Source organism: Tubulanus polymorphus, chromosome 3 (genome assembly GCF_964204645.1).
Source record: "Tubulanus polymorphus chromosome 3, tnTubPoly1.2, whole genome shotgun sequence".
In the NCBI taxonomy this organism is placed as follows: domain Eukaryota; kingdom Metazoa; phylum Nemertea; class Palaeonemertea; order Tubulaniformes; family Tubulanidae; genus Tubulanus; species Tubulanus polymorphus.
In genome coordinates this window covers 18,884,363-18,910,227 of record NC_134027.1, presented here as the reverse complement: position 1 = coordinate 18,910,227, position 25,865 = coordinate 18,884,363, and the positions used below count along the sequence as shown (strand labels likewise).

The window sequence follows — 25,865 nt, the reverse complement described above, 5'->3', positions numbered from 1 at the left end:
AGGTAAATGAAATGAACCTGCTGCTGTTTTTGTCACTAAAATGTGGATTACCAGTATGTGAAAGATCTGCAAAAAAAACTAGTCGCATATTGCACAGCTATGCGGGCAAGAGATATTTATAAAAGAGACAATTGATGTTTTTTCTGTTTTTTTTTAAATGTTTTTGGGCCCAAATCGAGGAGTGTAGATGAAACATTAAATCATTCAACGAAAATATATTGTTTTTTACAACACTTTATTCATATTTTCTAATTAGCTACTCGTTTTTCACATAAACGAATATTCTATATAATTGTTAGTTACTATAATTGTTATCATATTTTCTGATATGGTTGTTTATTCATTGTGTATATACAATACAGTATGAGATTGTGTAACACGGATAAACACCATTTAAAGCTTTAAATACAGCACAAAATACATACATTACATACACATATTGAAAACAGTTCTACATGGAGAGGTGGTACGACGGCTCGCTGGCTATTGAAATATAAGCCACCGTTCAACATAATGTCATATATTTTAAGGTCCCAGCACTAATTCTATAATGATTGTTAGCACCACACACTACAGTAGACCCTGGTCAAGTTGGATTTAACCAACTCAGATGCTTGTTGAAATATTTTTGTGACACTGTATGTGGGAATATGTGACTTCATATTCAGATCAATCCAAGTCTGACTACTTGTTGGGTACCAAAAGGCCCCACTTGAGATGGAGTTTACTGAAGATGCAAAACCATTTCATCCAGTATAGATTCATTAAAATTGTCATCTTATTTAGGATGAAATTGTATGTTTGTAGTAACTAAAAAAATCGTTTTATCAGAGAAAGGGGTTCAAATGTATGCATATAAAGAAAGGACTTCACATTTTGTTATCAAGGGATGAAGGAATCTGCTTTTACGTAGAACTATCTTCGTCGTTATTTACAATATATCTTAACAAAGATATAAGTTTAGGGGCACTTGAGCATATTTTTCACCTGATCGTGACCTTTGTTAAATCACCCAAAAAATTCGCCAGTGTGCTGCTCATCACAAGGATGACAATTTTTTTGCCAGGCAGCGTATCGACCGTATTTGATATTGCCTGTTTATTTACATCAGCAATTGGTTTCGCTTGCCAATTAGCTTGTCTGCCTATACTTGGCATATTGTTGAGCAACCAATAGGATGCATTATTGATATAATGTGATTAGTTAGTATGGCTGCTATAAACGGTTGCCCAGTCACAATATCATAATCGATCGCTACATTTGCCGATTCGTAATTGCTGCCGAATTCAATTGTCACAATCAGGCAAAAATTTGCTCCTGTGCCCCTCACTTCACTACCAGTTACGAATGGTGGACAGACATAACCTATAAACTGAATACCGGCAGTATTATTTGATTAAAACACACAATTCATAATCATATTACATGATTTGTGTGACATCCACGTTGTATCGCATGATAATATTGACCAAATATATTCCATGATTATTGGTTACTGGTAGAGCTTTTGAGTAAAATCGGGGCAAAAACAGGAGATAAAAGAAAAAGAATTTGTATCAAAGGCACATACATCAATATACATATATATCATAGGAAGATCTATACAAGTTATATTTGACATATATATCTTTGATTTTGTGTGAATCAAAGATATATAAGATATATATCAATCATAAATAAGTTAAGTTTAAAATCTGACTGAAACCTATTGAAAAATATATATTATTTTCTCTAGAAATTACAGCATTTATATCAATTGATTATTGTCATACATGAATTTAATTACAGTTTGTTGATAGATTCTACACGAGAGTTGTTTGATAGTAAGGTCAATCAACCCTTTGAGGTTCACATACATATCTTTATACATGTACCTTAAAATCTTGCCTAGATTTGGATGCGTTTTGAATACCAAGATATTCTATAAAATCTGTGATATGGTCCCAAACGAATGTATTTGTTGACAGGGAGATCTGCTGAAACTGATAGGAACAGGAAGGTAGGTTCATGATGAATGTCCCTGATTCAGCACAAAATTATTCTTTAATTTTATTTCTAATCTCTTGATGGTAAAGTTTTTAACCCGTGTTGGCAAATCAAAGAGATTCACGAAATTAGTGTTGAAGAAATGTGCTAAAAATGACAGATAATGAATAGTCATACAATTCTACGCAGTTGCAAATATTAATAGCATAATGAATAAATTAAGAAATACATGTAATTACGACATAGTCCAGTGAATATAAGTTATGCTTATATACAAAAATTTACCTTCGACCCATATAGTCAAAATCCAATTGACTTTATCGATCTATAGCTTAAATACTCAAAATAACTAATGAAATTAGTTGATCAAGTAAATCAACTAATTTAATGGATCATATCAATCAATGTCAAATTTATTATGAAAAAAAAAAACCATAGAGGTTACCCTGAGATAAACGTAAGTCACCATTACAAATGTATGCAACTTTACAAAATAAGGTAGAAACTTTTAATAATACAATGCTTGGAGTAAGAATAAATATACCCTCTAAGAATTAAATCAGGCCAGGATTATGGCTAGCTAGCTAGCTTACAACAGCTACCATAATAAAAACAAGAGACATGCGATCACATACGCAGAACACTGAGTAAACTCAATACATAGCCCAGCAAAAAAACATATCTAAAAATTTAAAATCCCAACAAAGATTTAAAATAAACAACAAAAATGTAAGACTAAAATGTAAAAGTACAGAATACACATGCATAAACTCTTTGATACAGCTTACACGAGTTATAAGCTAAGAATGATGAAGAGTCTGTCTGGTAGAATGGTTACACAGCACATAGTATTATAACAGTATACTCTGCTTGCCTCAGATCTCGTGGTACCAATTAGTTCTCTCCAAGGTATGCAAATTGCCAGAGCAGGGATGGCTCACAATTACAATGACTTGGAATGAAAAAACTATACGATGATCCAAGGCAATAGAATCCAGGATAAACAGAGCCTACTGTATATTCATTTTTTTTCTTTAAGGTTTGAATACTTGTTGAAAATTTCAGGTAGAAAATTTGATGGCATCTCAAATTACCTTTGTTGATTATTAGGCAGTGTAGGATGTAGGAGCAGTCTTTTACATGGGAGGTCCTTGAGGATATCCGGGATATGTAGGGAATCGAGAAAATCCAGCTTGTGTCGGATTACTACTCAAAAAGGATTGACTCGATGTTGCAAACTGCTGACCTTGCACGCCGAGGCCCCCTGGAGGATACATCTGTCCCATATAACTCTGCGCAGGGAAGCTGGGAAATTGTCCATACGGGGACGGGTAACCCGGGATACCACACTGATACTGGGATGGTATGAAATGAGGAGGAAACGAAGCGGCGGATATTGACGAATCAGGTTTGTTAAAATTACCGGAACAGCCTTGCGAGAATGTACCCGGTTCCGCTTTGATCATAACAGGTGATGTAGTCGTACTCGGGACAACAGTACTGTTAGTTGTTGTCGTTTTGGGAGATTTAGGAGATGGTGATGAAGACAACGATGACACTGAAGAAGAGGATGCGGCGGAGGAGGAGACGGCTGTTGATTGATGTTTACTACTATTACCGTTATAAGTAGTTGGATTATGTGATGTTTTCGGACTAGTTTTTTGTCGCCCGTTGAATGCAGCTGATGTCATATTGCTGTTATTGGATGGTGAATGACCGTTAAGCGTTGGAGAGTGTTGATTATTGAAGTTAGACGACGCCGGTGTATTTGAGTCGGTATTATTGCTCGTAAATGACGCGGGGTTGCTACTAAATTGGGGGTACCCGGGATCTGGTATTTCTTGTTTGATTCTCACTGCACTACCCGTTGCGCTGTTATTGTAACCATGTGATGATCCATTGTTGAATAATCCGGTTGTCGATGGCATATTAAATGCTGAACTACTCGAACCGTTCCAGCATTGAGCGCCACCTGGTGGTGGGAATGGTTGCATCTGGTTTTGTGGTATCATACCGTATGGAGATTGATCAAAGTTTGGTTCAGATTTTATGTAAGGAACAATTTGAGGATTCATAGAAGCTGCCTGTTGCTGCTGGTCGGCTGGTTCGGTCTTCTCCGTTTTCACTTTCACTTTAAGTTCAAGATCAGGGAAGCACACCTCCGAGTCGTCAAGGTCGGGCAAGTCACCACGGAGATGATCGCGCAATTTTTTTAAAGAAGCATAAAACGGAACTTTATCAATGGCTCGCGGTAATTGTGAACATCTGGCGCTCGACGACGGCATCACATATACAACCTACAACATCAATGGTTACTTTTTAAAAATAGGAAACACATAGGATGACTGTGATTTATATAGAGGTCTTTCAGCCATGTGCTATGTCTGTACAAGGCAGACTATTGAATGTTGTAAATCCTTGTATTATCTGTTGTTGTTCAGTGATGTCACGTGGGAGATCCTGATGCTTTTATTAGACGTAAGGGCTTTTAAGCAGAGAGATGCATCTACATCGTAAGTAACTTCATTAAATAAACGGAATATTACTCATGGTTTACTTTTCATGAAGAGGTGCTGCCATCTTGGAAACACTTACAGTATTAGTTCCTGGGAGTTTTTCTGGCTGTTTTCCGATGTAGAAGTTCTTGTGTCCGCAAAATACTTCATAAATGCCTGAAAAGAAATTCAGAAACTACAGTATCAAGACCGGATCATTATCCATAAACCTAAGTCATTAGTTCACCATTCGTACCTTTGCCATTGAATACAGCAATTTTTGGTTGATATGTTTTGATTTTTTCCTGCAAAATTTCGGCACCTTCTTTAATCTCTTTCCTACAAACAACATGAACACCATTGAAAATTAGAAGACTATCACGAGAGTTGGGTCAGCAGGGAGTAAAGCCTTGTCAGACATTTACAACATTCATTAAAGATACAACTACCGGAGTAAACAGCTAAATACCGGTAAAAGATATTCCACGTAGGACTAGGATAAAAAAATAGAATGGCCTCGATTTTGCTCGAAATGAGAGTTTATTGGGTAATTAGGCCTAAGACTTTTCTACTGTTCAATGCAATTGCCTGAAATTATTAGTATGAAGCCGACCACAGGTCCTAAAACATAATGTATCGAAAGATGATTAAGTTTTTGTACATAAATTCAGATTATTCTTTCAATTAAGCCAACCATTTAAATCTCAATCCAGGACTAGCGTATATCATCAACATTGATATGTCTTTCTTAAAGTATTAAGGGAGGATACTACGACAAAGTCTATGCAGAGGAACATAGAGTGTGGAGGAATTTTTCTTTGGTGTTTTGTTGCAAATTCCACCTACAGATGCATTCAGTACTAGACTAAAGCTTAACACTTAGCCATGCGTCCACTGGGGTTATAAAACTACGATATATTTTTCATTAATCGAAGAGTGAATAATAATACAAAAAGCAGCTGTCGGAGATAAGAGTAAATAACATAGCAAGAGAACAATATGATAATGAAATAACATCAGCGACGTTTCGTACCTGGTCAGCCGGTAATGTTGATCTCTACAAATATAAAATCACACAAACTGTACTGAATGCAACTATAGATGGGACATTCACTCGCCGCAGTAGGATACAGTTCCCTGTGTCTCCCCTTACCCTGTCCCACACACACTTACCGAGTCAAATCAGCACTACCCCTGGTTGTCCGAGCGACGATATTTGTAAAACCAATTCCATAATCTAACAGTTTATAATCATCATACGCAGTCATTGGTTCCAGAATCAATCCACTTAAATATAAGCATTTCCCTTCAAGAGAAATATGATGAAAAAAGGTCAGACAACGATTTGATAGTTGATTATCAAAATACATAGGCATGGCCAACTACTCATTTTTCACACTGAATTTTCAAAATTTATCATGGGGTTGCTCAAGATGAGTAGAAACTATTCGCAAATAGTTCCTACCATTAATACCGGTACATCATCCCTCGGCAGTGATTTGAACCAATGGCATTGCTCGACTCAGCCACGGCACGAAGCCCTGCCTGACTAGCCCGAGTACACTACCATGTGGCGCCAATCAGATTGCCTGTTGTTGAATAACTGTTGAGGCAAATTTCATGGATTACTATAGCTTGGAAAAACCCAGACCAAGATAAACGTGATTTCTGATTGGCTCATAATGACATCAACTAAGCTGTGAATGCAAGATTTGAATTCCCACTGAGGGAGGATGCTACCGATGAAAAAGGCACTTTAATACATCTTTTGAGGATGATAATGATTATGACTTCACAATAGGGCCATATGTCGTCAAGTCATAATTCTAAAGCGGATACTTACAGAAATGATTACCAGGACCTGCGTAATGGTGTCCGACGTAAGCTGCCATCAAACCTGGATTAATACCAACCTAAAAGTAAATCATGATAACCAGTAAATAAAGAGACAAAAATTTCAGTTGTAAATGTGACGTAACTGTATACCTATTAACCGAAATATCATATAAATGAATTCTAATATTTAAGAATTCTGGTCCAGTGCAGCACAATATAGCGGTCTATTGGCATAGGCCTATAATAATGATCATTGCCTTAACAATACAATAAAATCCAATAAATCTTATTTGCATTGAACATTATTAATATATCATACAAAGAATTAATGATATAACAATATACAGGCCATGCAAGGGCCAAAGGCTGCGCAACATTAGCAAAAGAAACAAAAATTCAACACTACAATATGATATGGCAACCTCAACGAAAAATTCTACAATTATAGCAATCAGGGTTATTTCATTGAAATAGGTCTTAAATTTCACACTTGGTTTTCAGGCGAATGATTATGTGTGGAGATGATATTGAATTAATAGGTTTAATCTTGGACTAATCGTTCAATGATTACTACAAGGTTTAACCTAAGGGACATTTACTTAACGATTGCTTACATAGGGTAGATTTTTGTATGGTAGCAAAATGACGAGAAAGTACTTCCGGTAAGAATAATTCAATGAAAAGTGAGATGGCAAGGAATGAATGGTATTGTCGTGAATAGAGTCGATTTTATAATGAGGTCGGATATTTAAGTCATTCAATATTAGTTCTTTGTGAGGAAGTTGAACATGGAATCCCGGTATAACAATACTTACTATAACTATATCTAATCCCGGTTTAAGATGATCCGGGAGTATTCTTCGCGCAACCTCATCCTCAGGCATGCCATTGAATCGATCACGCTTTTTTCGCACAGGTAGAGTATTTGTAACTTTTTCCTGTTTTATTTTTGGCACTTTTGTATCCGGGACAATTCCATTATCTCTGTGTAATGAAACACAGAAAATTAATTAACGATCAACAATGCATCAATATTGATCGGTTCGAATTCGACAGGTTTTGAGAGGATACATTTGATAGAGATTTCATACATACATACATTAATACAAACCCTGACTACAGAAAAATTGAAAGTCAAACTCGCTTAAGTCATCATAGTTAGGACGATCATGTTGACCATCCGATGACTTAAGGCGCGTTCACACAACGGAATTAAGACAGGTCTAAATTTGGTCCGGTCCAATTTAGACCGGACCAAGCGTTCACACGGACAAAAATACTGTTTAACGGTCTAAAAGAGCGAACCAGGTCCGGTCCAAATTTTGGACTGGTCTAAATCTATGTGTGTGGACAGAAACTGGTACCGGGTCCGGTCTAAATCGTAGTTCTGAATCTCTAGGGAGCGTCCAGTTATTACGTACCTCAAAATCTCCCGTTGTTCTGATTCCCCCTCCCCCCTTGTACCACCTTTGTACCAAATTCACTGACCCCCTTCATAGGAACTTACCATGGTACCCATGACCACCACCCCCCCCAATTATATTGATGCAAAGAACACAAATCAAAACAAAATATAAAAAACATAAATACCTGATTCCAACTGTGTGAAAGATCGATACCGGTACCTGGTATGGGGAATTCCCAGTTGAAGTCTACTACAAGTCACTTGAACAAGTCACTCAAAGCTGATAAAACACCAGTATCGGCTATTTTCATTCGGGTTTGGGTGCATAAAGTGCGTACCAAGATTGACTAATACGCCCTCCTCAAAGTACGTACCTTTTTTGCTGACCCCTCCCCCCATGTACCACTTTGTACCAAAATTCAGTAACCCCCCCTCCCAATAAGAGGTACGTAATTTTTGGACGCTACCCTATGGTAGATGTCGAAACCTCTGCGGTAGAGTGTGAGTCCAGTTTATCAACTTTTAAATGCTTTTATTACCGTTTATGTAATTATTTTTAACTACTGTTTTTCCTCCCTATCCTTCCTATACTATGGAAATGTTTGGAGTGTAATTCGTATGTCACGATCATCATATGTTTTCTTCCGTGTTTTGAATCGTGTTTAAACGACACTAGACTTTCCTCGTGATAGAACAAAATCGAATTCACAAAAACGTCTAAACCTGACAGGGGATCGACTTGGTCAAGAATGGTCAAGAATCAAGAATGTCCTGCTATACTTGGATTCTGGAAGCAAGACTTCATCCAGGCCCAATGAATTATTTAGCAGATGGCGACATCTTGTGGGCCCGGTGACAAGCCATTTTATCAACGCCTGTCAAAACGCTGTGTGAACGCTCACCAAAATTTGGTCGTGAGAACTTGGCTTTATATTCAGTAAATTGAACCAGTTATAGGCCTATTCAATAATAGTGACGACTTCATCATGGTCGGCTGTATCTTGTGAAACAAAGAGAGCTCTTTCATACATAGGCCTAATTGTTCCATTCGTGAGTGGAATTTCAACCAATACCAAAAATATTTTTGGACAAGAAACAATCGAAACAATATCGAAAGGTGATTGACAAAATATCAGTTAGAAAGGTGGCGCTTACTGTTCAAATTGATGGCATAATTTACAATTTACACATATTTCTCGCACTAGCAGAAAAGGACAATATTCAATCAATAAATTCTCAAAGACCTAAAGGCCTACAATATCATTGACTTACATGGTTGGTTTTTTGCGGCCTCTTTTTCTGTTGGGTTTATCTGTTTGTCCAATATCTGGGGCTAATATAGATGGCACTGCCGGATTACACGTGCCTAATGGTTGAGTGTCACACGGGTAAAAATCCTGCGGTTCCGGTTTCATATAGTTAGTTGGCATACTGCAAAATAATCAAACATGAATTTTAGACAGCAGTCTCATGCAGCTGAGTGTCGAGAGTCGTTGTACTACATGTATCTCCCTCTATCTCCCTCTCTGCGGTGAATTCACGGAAATGTAATAATACAAATAAAAGGCTTGGTAATAAAACTGAATAGAATGTGATTGATTGATTGAATAGTTTATTGGTCTCTCTCTCCCTTCTATTTATACATGGCTTCAATTTATCTAGTTTTTACTCTCAAGTATACACTACAGGGGTTGCTATTCTGTATGTAGAAATATCTCATCTAATTTCTCAACCTCCATTCTCACATCTTTATTACCTCCCCTACCCATATTCAGCTTTTGAACCTCCCCTCTCATATACATTCATTTTCTCTCCTCATTCTCATGCTCATATCACCCTCAATCCTACCCCTCCCATGTTCCAATCCTCTTTCCTCCCCACTTTCAAGTTCACCTCTCTTCCTCTCTGCTTCCATCAGTGACTATCACTCTATCCAGTTCCTTTTTCCAGACCTCCCTTTTCTGTTATAAATTATCTAGATCAATTCTTACAATTCATTATCATGATACAGATTTCTGTGAATTCTCTACGGCACCTTGTATTTTTGTGACATAAAGCGAAATGATTCATATATGAATTCAGAAATCATCAACCAAGAGTCATGAGAAGTATTTCACATGACATCGACACGCGTCATATTGGCCATCAAGCGCAAGCCTAAGCCACAGCTGACATCTTACGGCCAATAAGCAACAAGGTTCATATGTACTCTGGTCATTCCAGAATTTGAGGAGTACTGGACAGCATTCAAAAGGAGAAAATATCGAAAGTTGTTTTACAATGGTAATATAAAGCATTCTGAAAATTCATGGGTATTTTGCAGGCCCAAAACCATAGAATGCAAACGTATACATTGACCACTGAAACATTCATAAAGATCTTTCCAAAATATAAGTAGTTTCAATTAGCTTATGAGTCAATTTTAGAGGAGATTCGGGGTCATTTGTAGTATGAAATAAACCCTAAACAGTGAACAATACAATGACATCGAATGAAGCAAGATACCATCTTCATGAAATCAGACCAGACTACCTGATATCATAAATTGTAGTAGCTTTCAACAATAAATAGTACAGGGTGGCCGCTTTTATTCGACTAGCTTCTTCCCTGACTATTCGCAGAATCAAATCAATTAACACAGTCAAATAGGCAGGCTAAGACATAGACGGAAACTGTTTGATTTTACGCGCGATCTAGCAATCTCAAACAAACTCCCCGATTTATGAGGGTATTTTGACATTTTTGGTAGTAGTAGGTTCTAACAAGAGTAGAAACTACTCTTTAAAAGTAGTCAGGTTCGTAAAATTTTAGCAACTTTGATTAGGTTTCAAAACCACCAGTCACCAGTCTATAAAGTGTCTACAGTTTGTTGTTGTAGCAGGACCGGTACGTTACTTTGTAGCAGAGAGAACCCGCTTGCAGTGCAGAGAACCACTCCAGAATAATCAGCTTTATAATAAATTGCCAGTCGAATATTTATGGCTTTTATCATAATGATATTTTCTAGTGGGAGCGAGAAGATAGAAGCTTCTTCTCTGCTCTGTCAGTCTACATAATATCAAATACACCTTATTTCATTACATTTCGTATCATCAATATCTAAAAAAATGGGACCAATTTCCTAATTAAAATGTGCACTAGCGTTGTATAGTATCTACTGTATATGGTTGTATGAGAGAGCTATTCTCTTATTCCATTATCTTGTAAATCTGGAATTATTGATTTTTCTGCAGACAAATAGAAATCAAAGGCAATTACAGCAATGAATAAACGCCTGGATGGATTGGAGCCTACAGGGGTTTTAATAATGCTGACAGAAACAACATAATATCCATATGAAATACACACACATCTCAAATGAAAGGCATTTCTTAACAATACAACAATTCAATCTGTTATCAGTAAACCCTACCTAACCAAACTGAGATAGGAATGATACTAACCACATTTGGAAATAAAATAAAAAGAACTAATTTTTCTGCACATATAAAACGTTTTCGGAATGAAACGCGTCAGCATAATTAGGCAGATGAATTCGAAGGAAAAAGACCTGCGTACAATATCCAATGAAATTACACACTAGGTTTATTTGCTATGCAGAGGGAACAAGTTTGATTCCTCGCAGCAAGCGGCACGGTGACCTTCGCGGAAATACTACAACGAAGAAAAAATATGAGTCCCACAACGCTCATTGTTACCCCATAGGCGGACAAAATATACCACCCGGATACTCATGTAGAATGTTTGTTTATGCCATCTATTCAATCATCAGCATCATCATCGTATTGACATCACTCAAAATATATAGCATTAATTATAAAACCCGATCTCGTACCCCCTTCTCCCCCTTCTGGCTGGTTGCTAATAGTGATTGAACCCCCCTAACATCTATATTGCAGACTCCGATCACTCATAATTTTCAGTTTCAATTCAAATATTTGTATTGAAAGCTTTTTTCTTGTTGCCATGGCAACAGTTCACTGAAATGTCATGGCCTTTTGATGAGTTAGTTGTCAGAGACTGGGATAGATAGAAAAATAGAGAAAGAGAGAGAAAGAGAGAGATAATTTCAGAGTGAACTTACAGAATAAAATTGAAGAGGAAAGAGAAATAATGTGAGCACCAGTGAGAAAGACAAAGGACAGAGGAAATAGGCTAATCAGAGGGATAGCAGATGGGAAGGAAAGAATGGAGGCAGAGAAGTGGATAGTAGAATGGAGGGAGAGAATGGGATAGGAGAAGAAAGGTAGAGATAGCAGAAGAGAGGGAAAGGGATAGCCTAATGGAGGGAGAGAATGGGATAGTAGAATGGAGGAAATGAACTGGATAGACAGAAGGGAGAGAATGGGATAGCAGAATGGAGGGAGATAACGGGATAGCAGACGAGAGGTAGAGAATGGTATAGCTGAATGGAGAATGGAGGAATTGAATTGGATAGTCAGAAGGGAGAGAAGTGGATAATTGAAAAGAGGGTGAGAATGGGATAGCCGGAGATGGAGAACGGAATATCAAAAGGGAGAGAAAAACGGGATAGGATGATATAATTGAACCCAAATGCATGCAAAGATTTAAATACTATTGAGTTGATAAGAAATTATAGGATACCAGAGGATATTCTTGTGAATTGATATCCCAGACACATTTTAACTGATCAGTCCATATCCATCTCTCACCGAGAACAATCCTACCAGATAGGAAACTTCACATTCACATAGGAACTGAAGACTGAAGAAAAACCTACAATAAGAAGTAGAACTGAGGATTTTGAAGTTTCTCCACGAATACTACGAATAAAACACGAGAAACGGCTTATAGCTTTTGAGCTGAAGAGTCAAATCCTCCATCAGTTTTATTTCTTATTGTCGACTTCTTCAATTGAATTAGACATTCACTTGTCTATAGGCCTCTGCATCCTAGGCGGTGACTTGACATTTTGTCGCCGATTTTTTGTCGTAAGCAACTAATTCAAACAACGACATCGCCCAGTTTGTGGTCACTGGCAGCTTAAAAATCTTTGCTGACAACAAGATCACTCGTACGTAGCATGCTAGATATTTAGTGACAAGATTGGCAGCAAATCGCTATCAGTTGCCTAGTGTGTGGTAGCAACAAGTCTCTTCAAATGCTAGAACAAACAGCCAATCAGCACCGAAATCAAAATCATGCGCGGTTCCAAAAAATGGCAACCTCCTCAAGTGAAGTTGTTGGTGCCACTTTGTGTCCTGCGATTTGACTATAAAAAAAGTGTGACGGGTAGAACTAAGACCATTAAAATATTAATAGAATAGAACCATGACCTAAATGATAAAACTGACAGCGACCCCCAATTCAAAACGATGAAATAGTGGGGGCCTATGCTCCTATACAGGGGTCTCTACAATTCTATTGAGTGCAGACCTGCCAACCCTGAATTTCTTTTCCAAGTAACACATATCTAAATTTTAAGTATTTTCAGAAATTTCTAAGGAACCAACCTTTTAACTGGTAATTTTCATGAAAAATAAGTAGTTTCCTTAACTATACACAAAAATCAAATTTCATCAAAATCAAATGTTTTTTTGGCGGGACCTTCTGTACATTCTGTCTCATGTTCAGAATCGTGTGTGTCACTAGGCTCAGACTGAGATGATGGATCTGAAGAAAACTCGGCATCAGACATGAGCGAATCATCCACACCAGAAGCCATTTTCGATTCTACATAGATGGCGGTAGCTGACGGAACTTCACAACAGCGGGTCACAAAGCAGTCAGTGTTCCGCCAAAGATCGTTAAAACTTATTCTGGCGTGATTTACGGCAAAAGCAAGTAGATGAAAAATATGACGACTTTTATTTGTGTAATAAATGATTTTACTTATATGTTATGGACAAAAATTTCCCGAATTTTGAATTTAAATGAAATACGTAACATTTCTGGAAAAATGTAACACCGTAATTTCACTTAAATTTACGTAGCCATTCCGGGATAAACAGAATATATAGCAGGTCTGTGAGTGGTTTGGCTCATCGAGATGATTGAAAATACAATCTTTTTTCAATGGAGCTTTTGTGCCAGTTTTCAACTCCACAATAGGTTTCTACACATTGATTTTAAATGAGCATACAAACAGATTTCCACACTTTGATTTTAAATGGGGGTATACAAACGATTAATTTTCTAACTCTTTAAAATTGCAACCAAAACCAGGGTTAAAATGAGAGTATACCTACATTCAGGAACAGGTTGATTTCCAGGCACGATACTTGAAAAGATGCCAAAAATGTATTTTGCAAGTTGCTGACAAAATGGCCGAACATCTAAAGCAAGAAGCTTAAGAAAATAGTGTAGATGCTTCAATGTTTTGACCTGGCTCAAAATCAAGGGCTTGGGATATTCCAACTCTGGTTGAAAATATGCTAGCATAACTGTAGCTTTAATCTATAAAAAACATGTGAGGTCCGGTCTTTAGCTTCATCTTCAATAGCAGAGAACTATGACAATGACATTCACAACCGTCACTTTAGTGCAGGACAGAATTCAAATTTCATTCACGAGAAATGTTTAACTCGTATTTAGAAATGACAGTTTAAATCAATTTTGATTTTATTTTTTGTTAAGGGAACGATTGACTGAAAAACCTTTTAAAGAACATTTCTTACGAACAAAGACGACGCATGATGAACTGAAAACCACTTAAAGACTTGTCATAAAAAATTCGAACATCATTCAATTTCTCTTAGTCTTTCATGTGTGTATTGTGTGTCATATTGAACGATCTTACAATGAAACAAGCTGCGGCAGTGGAGTACTGAAACCATTGAGAAAATGAAAATTGAACTTTTTAATCAATACAGACTGAGAGAGAAAAAGAAAAATGACGGAATAATCAATAAATCCCTCGCATAATTAATTACATTTCTATGCTATAATATTAACTGAGAGAATCGAGGATCTAGAAACTGCGGAGGAACAGCGTAGGGGCTGTAGGGAGTCATAACGTATCCAACAGCAGACCTAACTAAACCAGTTTTCATGAAGCCTTTTAGATTTTTTTCAAAACTGGGCCCAAGGATGCACTCCTTCACAAGCTCAGACAATCGAATGACCTTCAATCAGATTCAATTACTGATCACAAAACCATTAGGAGTAGCCGAAACCTTAATTTCATGAAGGCGGTTTGTTTCACATTTATATGGAACCAAAACTCAGATTACGGAGTACACATAACAGTAGATTCTGGGGCAAGACCAGCAATTAAGATTACCGGTATTTTAGTTGTATAGCTAATCTAACTACTTGAGATGAGTTTTAAGAATCTAAAATTGGCATGTGCAACTGGGCCTCTGAGACAAAATCAGTAATTTAATTTCTTTTCCAGAAATCCAAGCATTGCCAATTTGAAGAACGTACAAAGACATGAAATGAAATATATGCATGTGTACAGGGATAATTATGATTATAGGTTATTTCATATCAGACATGGCGATGTTTTCGAGAGCGATTTGAAAAGTAATTTATGCAATCAACAGAACAGAGTATAAGGCAGTATCAATAACTCTACACACAACCAACCCCCCAATTTACAATCTCATGAATATGATTAGAGAACATCACAGAGAATACCATACACCTGATCCTATCAATTCATAATTCAGCCTGCAGCAGCAGCAGCAGCAGCAGCACAGCAGCAGTACTGACACACACATAGCTGTAACAGTAAACTTGCAGTAGGCCTATCATTCTTAAAATGACCTAAACTCAAATTCTAAAAGTAACTGCCCTGCCCAAAGTCAGGTGTACATGAGGTAGCTAACCAGTATTCAGCTTGATGTTAATTGCATATACCGGTATTCAGTACCTCAATTTCTTATTTTAAAGTCAAACCCACTGTTTCCACATGCGAGCAGGCGTTGTGGGTTTGTAGGGGCCCCAAATCCAATCAAATCAATCAATCAAGTAAATAAGAGGGACAACTCCCTATTTCAGAATGAAAGAGAGAAGTGAAAACTGGTGTATATAAAAACCAGCTCCATAGCTAAAATCAAAACCAATTAACATTGTATCTATTGACGTGTATAGAAACTGTATTGACGGTATTTATACTTACAAATATGGACTTGAATCCATCATAACTGTAAAATTCCAACTGATGTAAATCTGCAATCAAGAAACAGAAAACATAATTCACTAAATAAACTATTTAGAATACAAGGGATCATACTGGAACACTCCATCATGTTATATCTTCGCTTTACCTCGGGTTTGTTGATACCGCTTTGTTATGATACAATTCATGTGATACTTGAGAAATATCATAGTGATACCGGATCAACGAGAGATACGCATTACAATCATACCTCGCCCAATGTTAGACCAACAATTGTCCAAAAGTACGTACGATAGACTGCACTAGTGCAATCCGATCTACGTGGATGACCGTTTAAATCGGATGTTTGTTGAAATATTTTTGAGATTCTATACTCTATAGGCCTGCATGAAATGCTACGATATTACCCAATTCAGACAATTTTCTTACACTGTTGAAAGGTACGACGGCTACGTTACCCTCCGAACTGTTTGCCCCAACGTTAATATCGGATAAAAATTGACTACAGTCAGTGCTCTTTGTCTCTTGCTTTTTACTCCAGGTATAACTATTTTATTCTAAAAATAGTAATAATAGGAATAGAGATCAGCAGCAGTCAGCGTATAAATTTTATGATTGCAAATCTCATTCATCATATAAAATATCAAAGACTCAACTGAAAATGAGTAAACAGCTTTTACCCTAATCAGTCTAATGACGAACTAGCAACATGCTCTCATTTCAGATACATTACTATAACCTAATCCACTTCTGAAAGAACAGAATACCAACGACTGATTTATACTCAGTAAAATTTAAAAAAGAAAAACAATATCCTTCAATGCAATTTAACCACCCTAACCTCAGTCAGGAAACCCGCCATCAATTCCACTCTGAACGCGGAATATTCCTGATCAGAGAACATCCCTTTCAAAGAACAATGATTCAAGAACCCTCAAACAAAGAACCATCTCAACATACCCGGGCTTCATTCAGAGAACCAACAGATACCGTGATTATGTTGTATTATAATGGATTGTGTGTTGTCAATGATAGTTTACTGGTAAAAGGGTTGTAGTATAGTGCTGTGACTGATATTATCAAGGGACATCCAATTTCTGATAACATTAGATTATACCCACACTTCACATCAGTACTCACTGATAGCAGTGATGGGAAAAATTACTGAAAACCATCTCAATGAATACAGCACTGCACCCTCCCAAAAGATACCTAAAACTACGCTGGCTTCTGACCATTTAAATGCACGAATCAGAATTTACTGGCAGTTCATTTACCACGAAAAATCTATATCGATAAACTGCATGGGAAAAGAAAATGAACTGTGACTCTAGAAGGGATAATGTCCGACCTTTGCTTTATTTCAAAATTGTCGACTGAATTGGTTTCGTCAGTATTTCATGGCAACATCTAACCAAATAGAAACATTTCAGGGTTGTACAAGTACATGGATGATTTAACTATGCACCGTTGTAATATTGCGATTTTGTCAAGGTTAAAATCCTGATCCTGATGTAGAAATATTCCATAAGAATGAATGATAGAGATACGCTGAGTAGTTAGTGTATATTGATTCTGTAGAGAATGACTCATCCTGTACCACCTCTCTCTCTCCCGCTCCCATCAATGACTCAATTCAATTCAAATTCCTATTTACATTTCTAATTATATCAAACATTTTTCATTATACATTCATTGAATTGGTGCTCTCTCACTTACTGACAGTACGATCAAACACAGTAATATTTTCCTAAATACTACATATGTTATCCATCGCGGGATTAGAAGCATAAATTTTTCGTAAACTCTATAACAAAATACTAATATTGTAAATGATTCATATAGATTCATTATATAACCATTATATAACTATTGGTTGAAATTGCATAAAAATTCATCTCTTTTAGTTCAGACCTTTGCCATCAAATTTTGATGGCAATTCTTTTCAGTGTGAATTAGATAGAATCAGTAACATTCAGAAATTGGCCAACATGTAATAGATTTCGATTATTTTCCATGTTGGTCAATCTATGAATGTGACTGATTCTATCAAATACAATATCATAGGCCTATTCAATTGTAAGGATATTCTGGTCATGAAATCATCTATATCTGCAATAGACCAATCGGTTCAATATGGGGTAAAATGCATTGTTCCACTTATCTTAGGCCAAGTTACTGAATCTGCAGATAGATAAATTACAATTTTCCATCTGAAAATCCCCTCCACTCCATTTGAGTTTATGTAAAAGGCCGCGACGAATAAGAATACAAAAACTACATCAAAATTTCCATTAATATTGGAGAAGATTTAAAAGATGCGTCACGATCTAAAAATTCATTTTTGATAAAAATAAATTTTCACATCAAAGAGATTTCGTGCGGTTGTGATGTTTAATATTTGATGAGGAATCCAGAGCTGATAGTAACATTAACAGGATAGATCTTCTCTCATTTACTGTGTACAACTGAAGATGTGAATGCATCGGACAGAGCTTTCAAAAATATTCGCACCAAATTTGATTTAGGAACGCTCGTGAACATATGACAAGCTCAATATTTCTCTTTTCCAAACCTCAGCGCTTAGCAACCAAAAACAATTTCTTGTTAGCGTAGCATTTACTAGATTACTACACTATTTACGAGCATAGATGGAGAATATACATTCAGGGAACTTCGAAAAAAAAGGTAGACACTGAAGTCTAAAAATAATTTCTACACAATTAAATGTTGAATAGACTATACGTTTCATTTCTCTCTTACCAATTCATTTGTACGAATCCATTTAACTTTTCAGACAACACACGATTCATGTGAAATTTGAATAATGTTATTTGCAGAAGGTACAGTGCAAAAACTATAATTTCAACCCTGCACATCAAATGTTATATCAAGTCTCTATTACAAATCTATCAGCCCTCATACCAGCCTTCATCCTGCAGCCAGCTTTTATATTGCAATCTATATAACAGATAAATGGCACAGAAATGAACAACAAAATGAAAAACGGCATCAAAATTTGTTATTAACAAATCACACAAGTTGCCATGGCAACTCATCTGTTGCTATACTTTATGAGAGAGCAGTCAATTACTGATTTGAACTGATGGAAAAATTCAAGTGTAGCTTGTGTTTTTCATCATCATCTATGTGTCTCTTAGATCTCATCCAATTTCTGTAGATAATTAAAGTACGTTCAGCAAATCAATTTATGCTCAAGACTATTCTCTCCAATGCTTAAAACCGACAAAAAAGCTAACATTCACACCGATGACATTGGCAGTCACCAAAATGATCGACAGAAAAAGATGTAATATTTCATGTTTATTTTCATGAAATAAATTACTTACAAAAACTTCAAATGGAACCGCACCCACGATATCAACGCTTAACAACAATTATTTAACTATCATACATTTCGTGTAGAATCCTTCAATATATCTTCAGAAATTCACTTGAAAATTTTTTATGTGCAGTTAATCTTTGATATAATGCCATGGGTCCGGTTTCGAGGAACCCACATACTTCACATACAATAACGTTTATGGATCGAAATTATTATTTGAATTAGATTAAAATCCGGATTGAGCTGATCTGAATTAAGCATGTTGACGCTATATAGACTGTGACTAGTTTGAATGAAAAACCTTTTGAAAATCATGTGAAAAATATCTAGTCGGAGTAACAACGTGTTCAAATCTTTAAATCCAACTTTTTTTCCCATTTTGATCAATTTATTCATGACATGAATCCAGGTACGCAAAAAGATCCATCATTTGATCATCGGTTTTTGAAATGTATAAGCTTGTTTACATGAGCCAGAACAAAAATTTCTAATTACCTTAGGCCCTACTTTGATTTGAAAAAAGACCAACTACTATTACAATAGACTACGCTCAAGTCGGATCTTTTGGAACCGTAAAAATGTATCCAATTTGAGTGATATCTGAGTCGGATGGCATCTTTTTCTTTATGAATAGTTACACAAAAAATATTTCAACAAACATCCGAGTTGAAGGGATACTACTTGATCGGATCCAACTCGGGCAGAGTCTACTTTTTGATCTCTGTATTAAAAATCAACCCCCCCCCCATTTTATCAGGTGTGGTAGATTTTTCTATGGAACACGCTAAATGAGCATAAAATCAAATCAAATCAATGAGGGAAAATGACTCGTATTTCAAGAGGAAAAAAATAATAAAACAATTTCATCTCTGTTGTGAATTCATTTCAAAAATTTTGGTTCGTTTTAAGATGATGCAATAAAATCTGCCACACAATTAAAGATTTAAAAAAAACGCTGCACGACTACCAATCAAATCATATACACAACGCACGCTGAATTTCAAAGGATGGATTTTGATTATCAAGGACACCATAATAACACACAGATTTGCACAATCAACATAAACAGCACTCAGCATTGCCATGCTGCACCGTTAACATTAATACACATTTCAAATTACAATATATCCACAAACAGAGAGTTCTATCTATATCCGTCTATCTCTCTCTCTGCAACATCAATCAATGTGACAAAATTGATACATCAAATTATCTCATTAACTCTTCTCCCAACATCGGAGGAGGAGAGACAGGCTACGGGTATTTTATAATTCTCAATTGTTTAAGTTGAATAAATCATTCTATTGTCATACAGAGAGTTATGATTCTAAACTCATCCAGCCCTGCAGCCGACGGGTGGGGGACGATTTCACAGGTTAACCTTATTCACAAACTAGAATCATATTTTTGCACATCATATAATATCTTGTTTCTCTATCTTAGGAACTTAACATATGTGCAATCATACTATGCGGGCAATAAATATATTCAATAATTTCAGATTACTGAGAGGATTTTATCAATACTGAAAATTTCTTGCCAATCAGGCCAAGTCACTGATTACGGGCTTGTAGGGGGAGGGCCAACCCAGTTTATCAATGCACATTTGCCTGGTGTCAGCTTAAAGAAAATTTTAGCATCAATTCAATATTCACCGATTGGTTACCCCTTCTAGTTCTCATTCAAAAAAAAAGCCTCTCGACATATTTCAATCGGAAAATGAAGCAACGTTATTCTGGGGACTGGTGATTTGATGAACAGAAAGGATCTCTCTCATCTGTTACATTTCAGAAGCAGTGAGCATTTAGTTTTTTGAAGAACAACTGGTGCTCCTATGACCCTTTACTAAAACTATAGGCCTACGCCTTTTCAGAATTTGCAAGTTCCGATTTCATGAATATTGAATGCCCTTGTGACAGGCTGGCTAGGGGCCTGGATTATAGAGAAAACAGTACCTTGGTACTTACAAAACCTATTGTACATTTGATAGGAATAATGGAATGTAAGAAAATATCTTTTCACTTGCAAGGCATATGCATATTGGAATAGCTATCCAACCTTAATATTTAGTGGGTGAAATATTCTTTCATACATCGATTGTTAAGCATGTCCTGTGCATCCATTTTATTTCAAATTAACGAACCTTTGAGACCATAATTTCGAAAAAAGAATCATTCATGTAATAGCAAATGTAGTAGTCTTGAATGTGATTTCAACAAAGTTTTTCTATACGGTTAAAATGGATCGACAATCGATAAGCCTTATAATTTGGCTTCCAAATTGTTCTGATCAGTATAACTTTCTTCAGGTCTCCATAAATTCCCAAAATTGACAAGAGTAATGGCCACAAAATTACATTCATTCAGAATCAAATGGACGACATAAGTTTAGGCATAGCCCTAGCCCTAGATGAATTGGGCCTTTTCTATTATGACCTCTTCTGGGTATTAACTGAGGTACGATACAGTACAGCGTGAACTCTTGAAAACTTAAGACCTAAGAAGCAAAAACGACCCGGCAGCCATGACATTGGACCTAATAATCTAAGAAGCAGTCTGTGAGATTTCGTCAAGAAATCCATTTATCATAATATTAATATCATTAATCACAGGGTCCCTACAGATCAGTCATTCCTCGATATAATCAGCTTTCAAGGAGTTTCAAAGGCGAAAATCTCAAATTTCAAGGAAGTCTTAGCATCACTTTCAAACAGTCAACCTCAGTTGATTTGTATCTCTTGGGACAGTGGCTTTTTCTACGAATTAGACATTATACGGATCATACGTAATTCGTATTTTTATTGAATCATGTACAATTCATAAAATTAACGATTTATCTTTTAATTAATTCATATAAACCACAAATAAAAATCTGCTAAAAATTGCTGTCACTGGCGTTGGAACAAGCGCTGCGTGCCACCGCCATACATCATTTTAGACTTAACTGGCGGGAAAATGTTGCATGGCCGCGGGTCGCTCAGTACCAATGACTGACAAGTAATTGATAAGCTTGCCAATCACTACCAGTAAACGCGGAACAATGGGATAGGGCTACAATTTACGAACTAGGCCTGTCCGATGGAAATTAAAGGGAATACTGAAGGAAAAAATTGGAACCTTTCATTTTTATACGAATTAGGTAGTTATACGAATTCACCAATGACGAATTAAGCGAGGTTGACTGTATATGTAACTTTCGAACTGATCTAGGAGTCAACAGTAATTGGGGGATTATCCTAATTACTGTTAAATCCTAAATTAGTACTGTATATCTCAAAATTGAAGGAGTTTCCGGCATTTTGCTCAAAACAAAGGAGTTTCAACCTTTATAAGCATTTTCTGTTAAGAAATGGCTATCAAGGAATCAAGGCTTCCTAAATTAGGGTTTAGGGTTCAGGTTTAGAGATAGGCCTAAATGTTATGCTTCAATTTTCAGCCTCTTGCAACGAGCTTCGGTAGTAAAGCGGTGGGACCTGGATTCGAATACTACTCCGTTTTAAGTAGCTCTTTCCTCAAATTTTCTTGAGGGCACCAGTGCGCATGCAATGGTGTTTAGTTCATTTACAGCGGCATTACTATAGCCTGTCCCTTCCATTATGACAAAGACCACAGGCATCTTTTACAGAACTCTCATTTCATGCACATACCCACTTAGTGAAAGCGATGAAATTCAAGTCCGAAACAGGCCCATAGCGCAACTGATTGTTAATTGCCATTGTTAAGTACCTGTAGGCCTATTGGACCGGGGGTGGTGGCTGCACATTAGGCAACACCGGAGTCAAGATTTATGAAAATTCCTTATCCAGATTTTGGTCAGTTCGTCATAACCCTCTGCCCCCACGCTACAGGCTTGCAAGAAATAGGAATCAAAGCCTGGCGGTGTGTAGTGTCATGTCAGGAGTTGGTAATGTCAGATTTAATTGGCACCTCTCATGAATGATGCGACCTATTGCAAACTCGTCGAAGGCAGCTTTCAAAAAGGATTTTTATCGCCAAAAAGGGCAAAACAAGCAAACGCAAAGGGTTTATTTCAATATAGGCCTATAGACCATCGACCCTGATAGGCTACACATATGGCCTATATGCCCGTAGTAGTTTGAAGGTTGTTCGTTCGAATGGACAAACCCCAATGCCTTTGGGCTTGTTTGTTGAATTGAAAGTTTGACTAAAAAATGTTTCCACCAGGGATTCCGGGCAGTGGTTATGTTAGCTACAATATGAGTTTAATAAATTACTTGATTCTGATCAGAATTTATGAAAAGAAAAATCATAGAAGAGGGAGGCCTATATCTTATATTCTTCAAGCTCTGACTAGCAACACCTCTATCTTGTCTCTGAATAAAAATGGGTCAACGTTAGTTGGGGACTAGCCTCAATAATCAATAAACTATGTGAACTCGTTTGAGTAGCAATCGTTTAGACTATCAAGTTTCAGGTGTTTACATGTTTGGCATCACATAATGTCTATTTGTATAAATGATATTAGTGTGGCTTTTCATCTGATGCAGTAGTTTTATATATTTTCAAAATATAAAATTCCAGGCGGCGGCTAAATTCGGAGCGGGCGCTCATGAGAATCATAATTTATTTCATATGGACTTAGTCACATTTTCTATACCTGAGAACATATTGGATTTGATAATTCTAAATTGCAGACCTGGCAAAGATTTCAGGGCTAGGTTTGTAAGGTTATACCATCCTTGGTTAAGCCTATTTCGAGAGGATCCTGAGGATTAGGGGTTCCGTTTCCTCAAATTCATTCCTCCAATCTTCTAATAGCATACCTCAGTGGCACGATGTGACTTTGCCAATCCAAATGAGTTATCGACAAAATAACATTGATGATTAACAAGATGCCCAGTCGACAAAATATCCACCTGCTCTATTTTCTAGTTTAAACTGCATTGACTGAACTGAATCTAGGCCTAGTCTAGTACTAACAATGTCTAGGGCGAAAGTGCTCATATAAGGTAAATTTTCGTCCCTCATTTAGAGGTCTATTTCACCTCTTAAAACACCATCAACTTACCTCAAACTGACTGTTCTGTAATCAGATGGAAGTTAACTATTGTTTGTGCATAAATTTGTAATCCTAAGTAGCTTTTGACGATATCGTAGTAACCCAAAACTTTTGACTAGTCGCCTCAAAAAACAGTTGAAGCGAAGCAACATAACAAATATGGCGGCTTTACGAGTTGCATGATGGGAGTGTAAATTACGGATTCGGACTTCAACTTTGACACTGATGCCAATGCAGATCTTATTCTTGTTTCAAATTCTTATATTACAATTGACCAAAATTTATGCGTTTTATCAACAAAAATTAACATTTAGAGTAATTTAGAGAGACATAGGTCTATTGAATTTTCACATTTTATTAATTTAGTACGTATCGGAAATCCCGATTGTGGCAATCAATTCAATTCAAATCAACAAATTATCCGGTTCGCCATTCAAATCATCAAAAATATTATTATAAAACTCGTTTTCAAAATCAACAAGGTAACTAATTAATCTATTTGAGTACTAAGGTTTAATTCGACACTAAAATCAGTTGTTACATTACAATGAACAGGAGTTAACCTCTAGGCCTATATGTTATTTTAGCGCCAGACCTTGTAGTAGGGAACTGGTATTGGTAACACCGACTGGTGTTCAGACTAGATCTCTACTTCTAGGCCCAGAGATATTCACGTGAGGAACGGATCTGCACTTTAACCCAGGAAGTTTTGATACAGTAGTACATTTATTGATACAGAAATGAAGGCAATAATAGGACAAGTGACTAGCTAGGCCAACTCAGAACTCACATTCAACACACACTGCAGTGCCAGTAGTGCTCACCACACCACAACAAACCAACCAACAACTTATTTAGTAACGAAAACAGCCAACACAATGATATCTATAAAATGATCGCCGACAACCGAATTGAAGGCTTAACATTGAATTAAACATTGCAAATCGAACGATAAAAAGTGCATTAATACATACCTGATGAGTAATTATTGATTATTAGACGGCATAAGTATTTATTTTGATGTTATACGATAAGAATTGAAGGCTTTGTGCAGATAATATAGACTGCTTCCCTAAACAATAGCTTAATACGTTACACCGTTTGTGATTGGTCAAAATACGTGGTATTTCACTTCTTCGACCAATTAGAGCTCGCTTAACAAGTGAGTCTTTAGTCGCATGCCGCAGTCGATTCGGTTCTACCCGAAAGTTCAGGGGCATAGTTTTACTTTTAGTAAAACATACGTGATCGATATCCTGACTGAGGAGGCAAGATAACTGCACGCAGTCCAATCATCACGTTCGACGTGGTCGTTACAGTACGCAATACAGTTGAAAGATCGAAAGATAGACTGGTTGCCTGTCCCATTCAATAGATAGAGACCGGTAACCAGTCTACATGGAAAGATAAAGTGTTCTCGAGTACGCGACGACGTACCGTGACGCAGGTCCTAGTGTAACGGATTTCCCAGACACCGGGTAACCATTTGACACCCCGGTCAAAATCGCTAATAAAATACTCATCAGAACAGACAACTCCTGCAGCTGTGTCTGCACCGGTAGGCCTCCGTACGCCCGGCGTCACGGTACGACGTTCAATAATAACAAACATGTCTTGGAGGCTCCGACCACTCGGTCCCGGACCGAGTCCTCCATCCTCGCTTGCCAGGGATCTGGTATCACTCCCGAGCTC

General features: G+C 36.9%; 1 protein-coding gene across 2 annotated transcripts; it reads right to left on the bottom strand.

The window, feature by feature from the left end:
* Positions 1–246: 246 nt before the first annotated feature.
* LOC141901335 (uncharacterized) lies at positions 247–25,238 on the bottom strand. 2 transcript variants are annotated; one of them, XM_074788518.1, is made up of 10 exons: positions 25,148–25,238; positions 15,809–15,858; positions 8,995–9,153; positions 7,133–7,301; positions 6,325–6,394; positions 5,655–5,787; positions 5,515–5,538; positions 4,738–4,820; positions 4,582–4,658; positions 247–4,283 (listed from the first exon to the last, which is right to left on the bottom strand). In XM_074788518.1, exons 2-10 carry the CDS (start codon positions 15,829–15,831, stop codon positions 3,123–3,125), a joined length of 1,899 nt encoding a protein of 632 aa, XP_074644619.1. In that variant the 5' UTR covers positions 15,832–15,858; positions 25,148–25,238; the 3' UTR covers positions 247–3,122. The 2 variants fall into 2 exon arrangements, with proteins under 2 accessions (XP_074644619.1, XP_074644620.1); XM_074788519.1 differs by lacking the exon at positions 5,515–5,538.
* Between the last annotated feature and the right edge of the window lie 627 nt (positions 25,239–25,865).

Coding starts and splice junctions, on each gene's coding strand:
- LOC141901335 (XM_074788518.1), bottom strand. CDS start 15,831: ATGATGGATTCAAGTCCATATTT. Junction 9,154..15,808: donor ATGGATTCAAGTCCATATTT/GTAAGTATAAAT, acceptor ATTATTTTGCAG/TATGCCAACTAACTATATGA. Junction 5,788..6,324: donor AGGTCCTGGTAATCATTTCT/GTAAGTATCCGC, acceptor TTTCTCTTGAAG/GGAAATGCTTATATTTAAGT.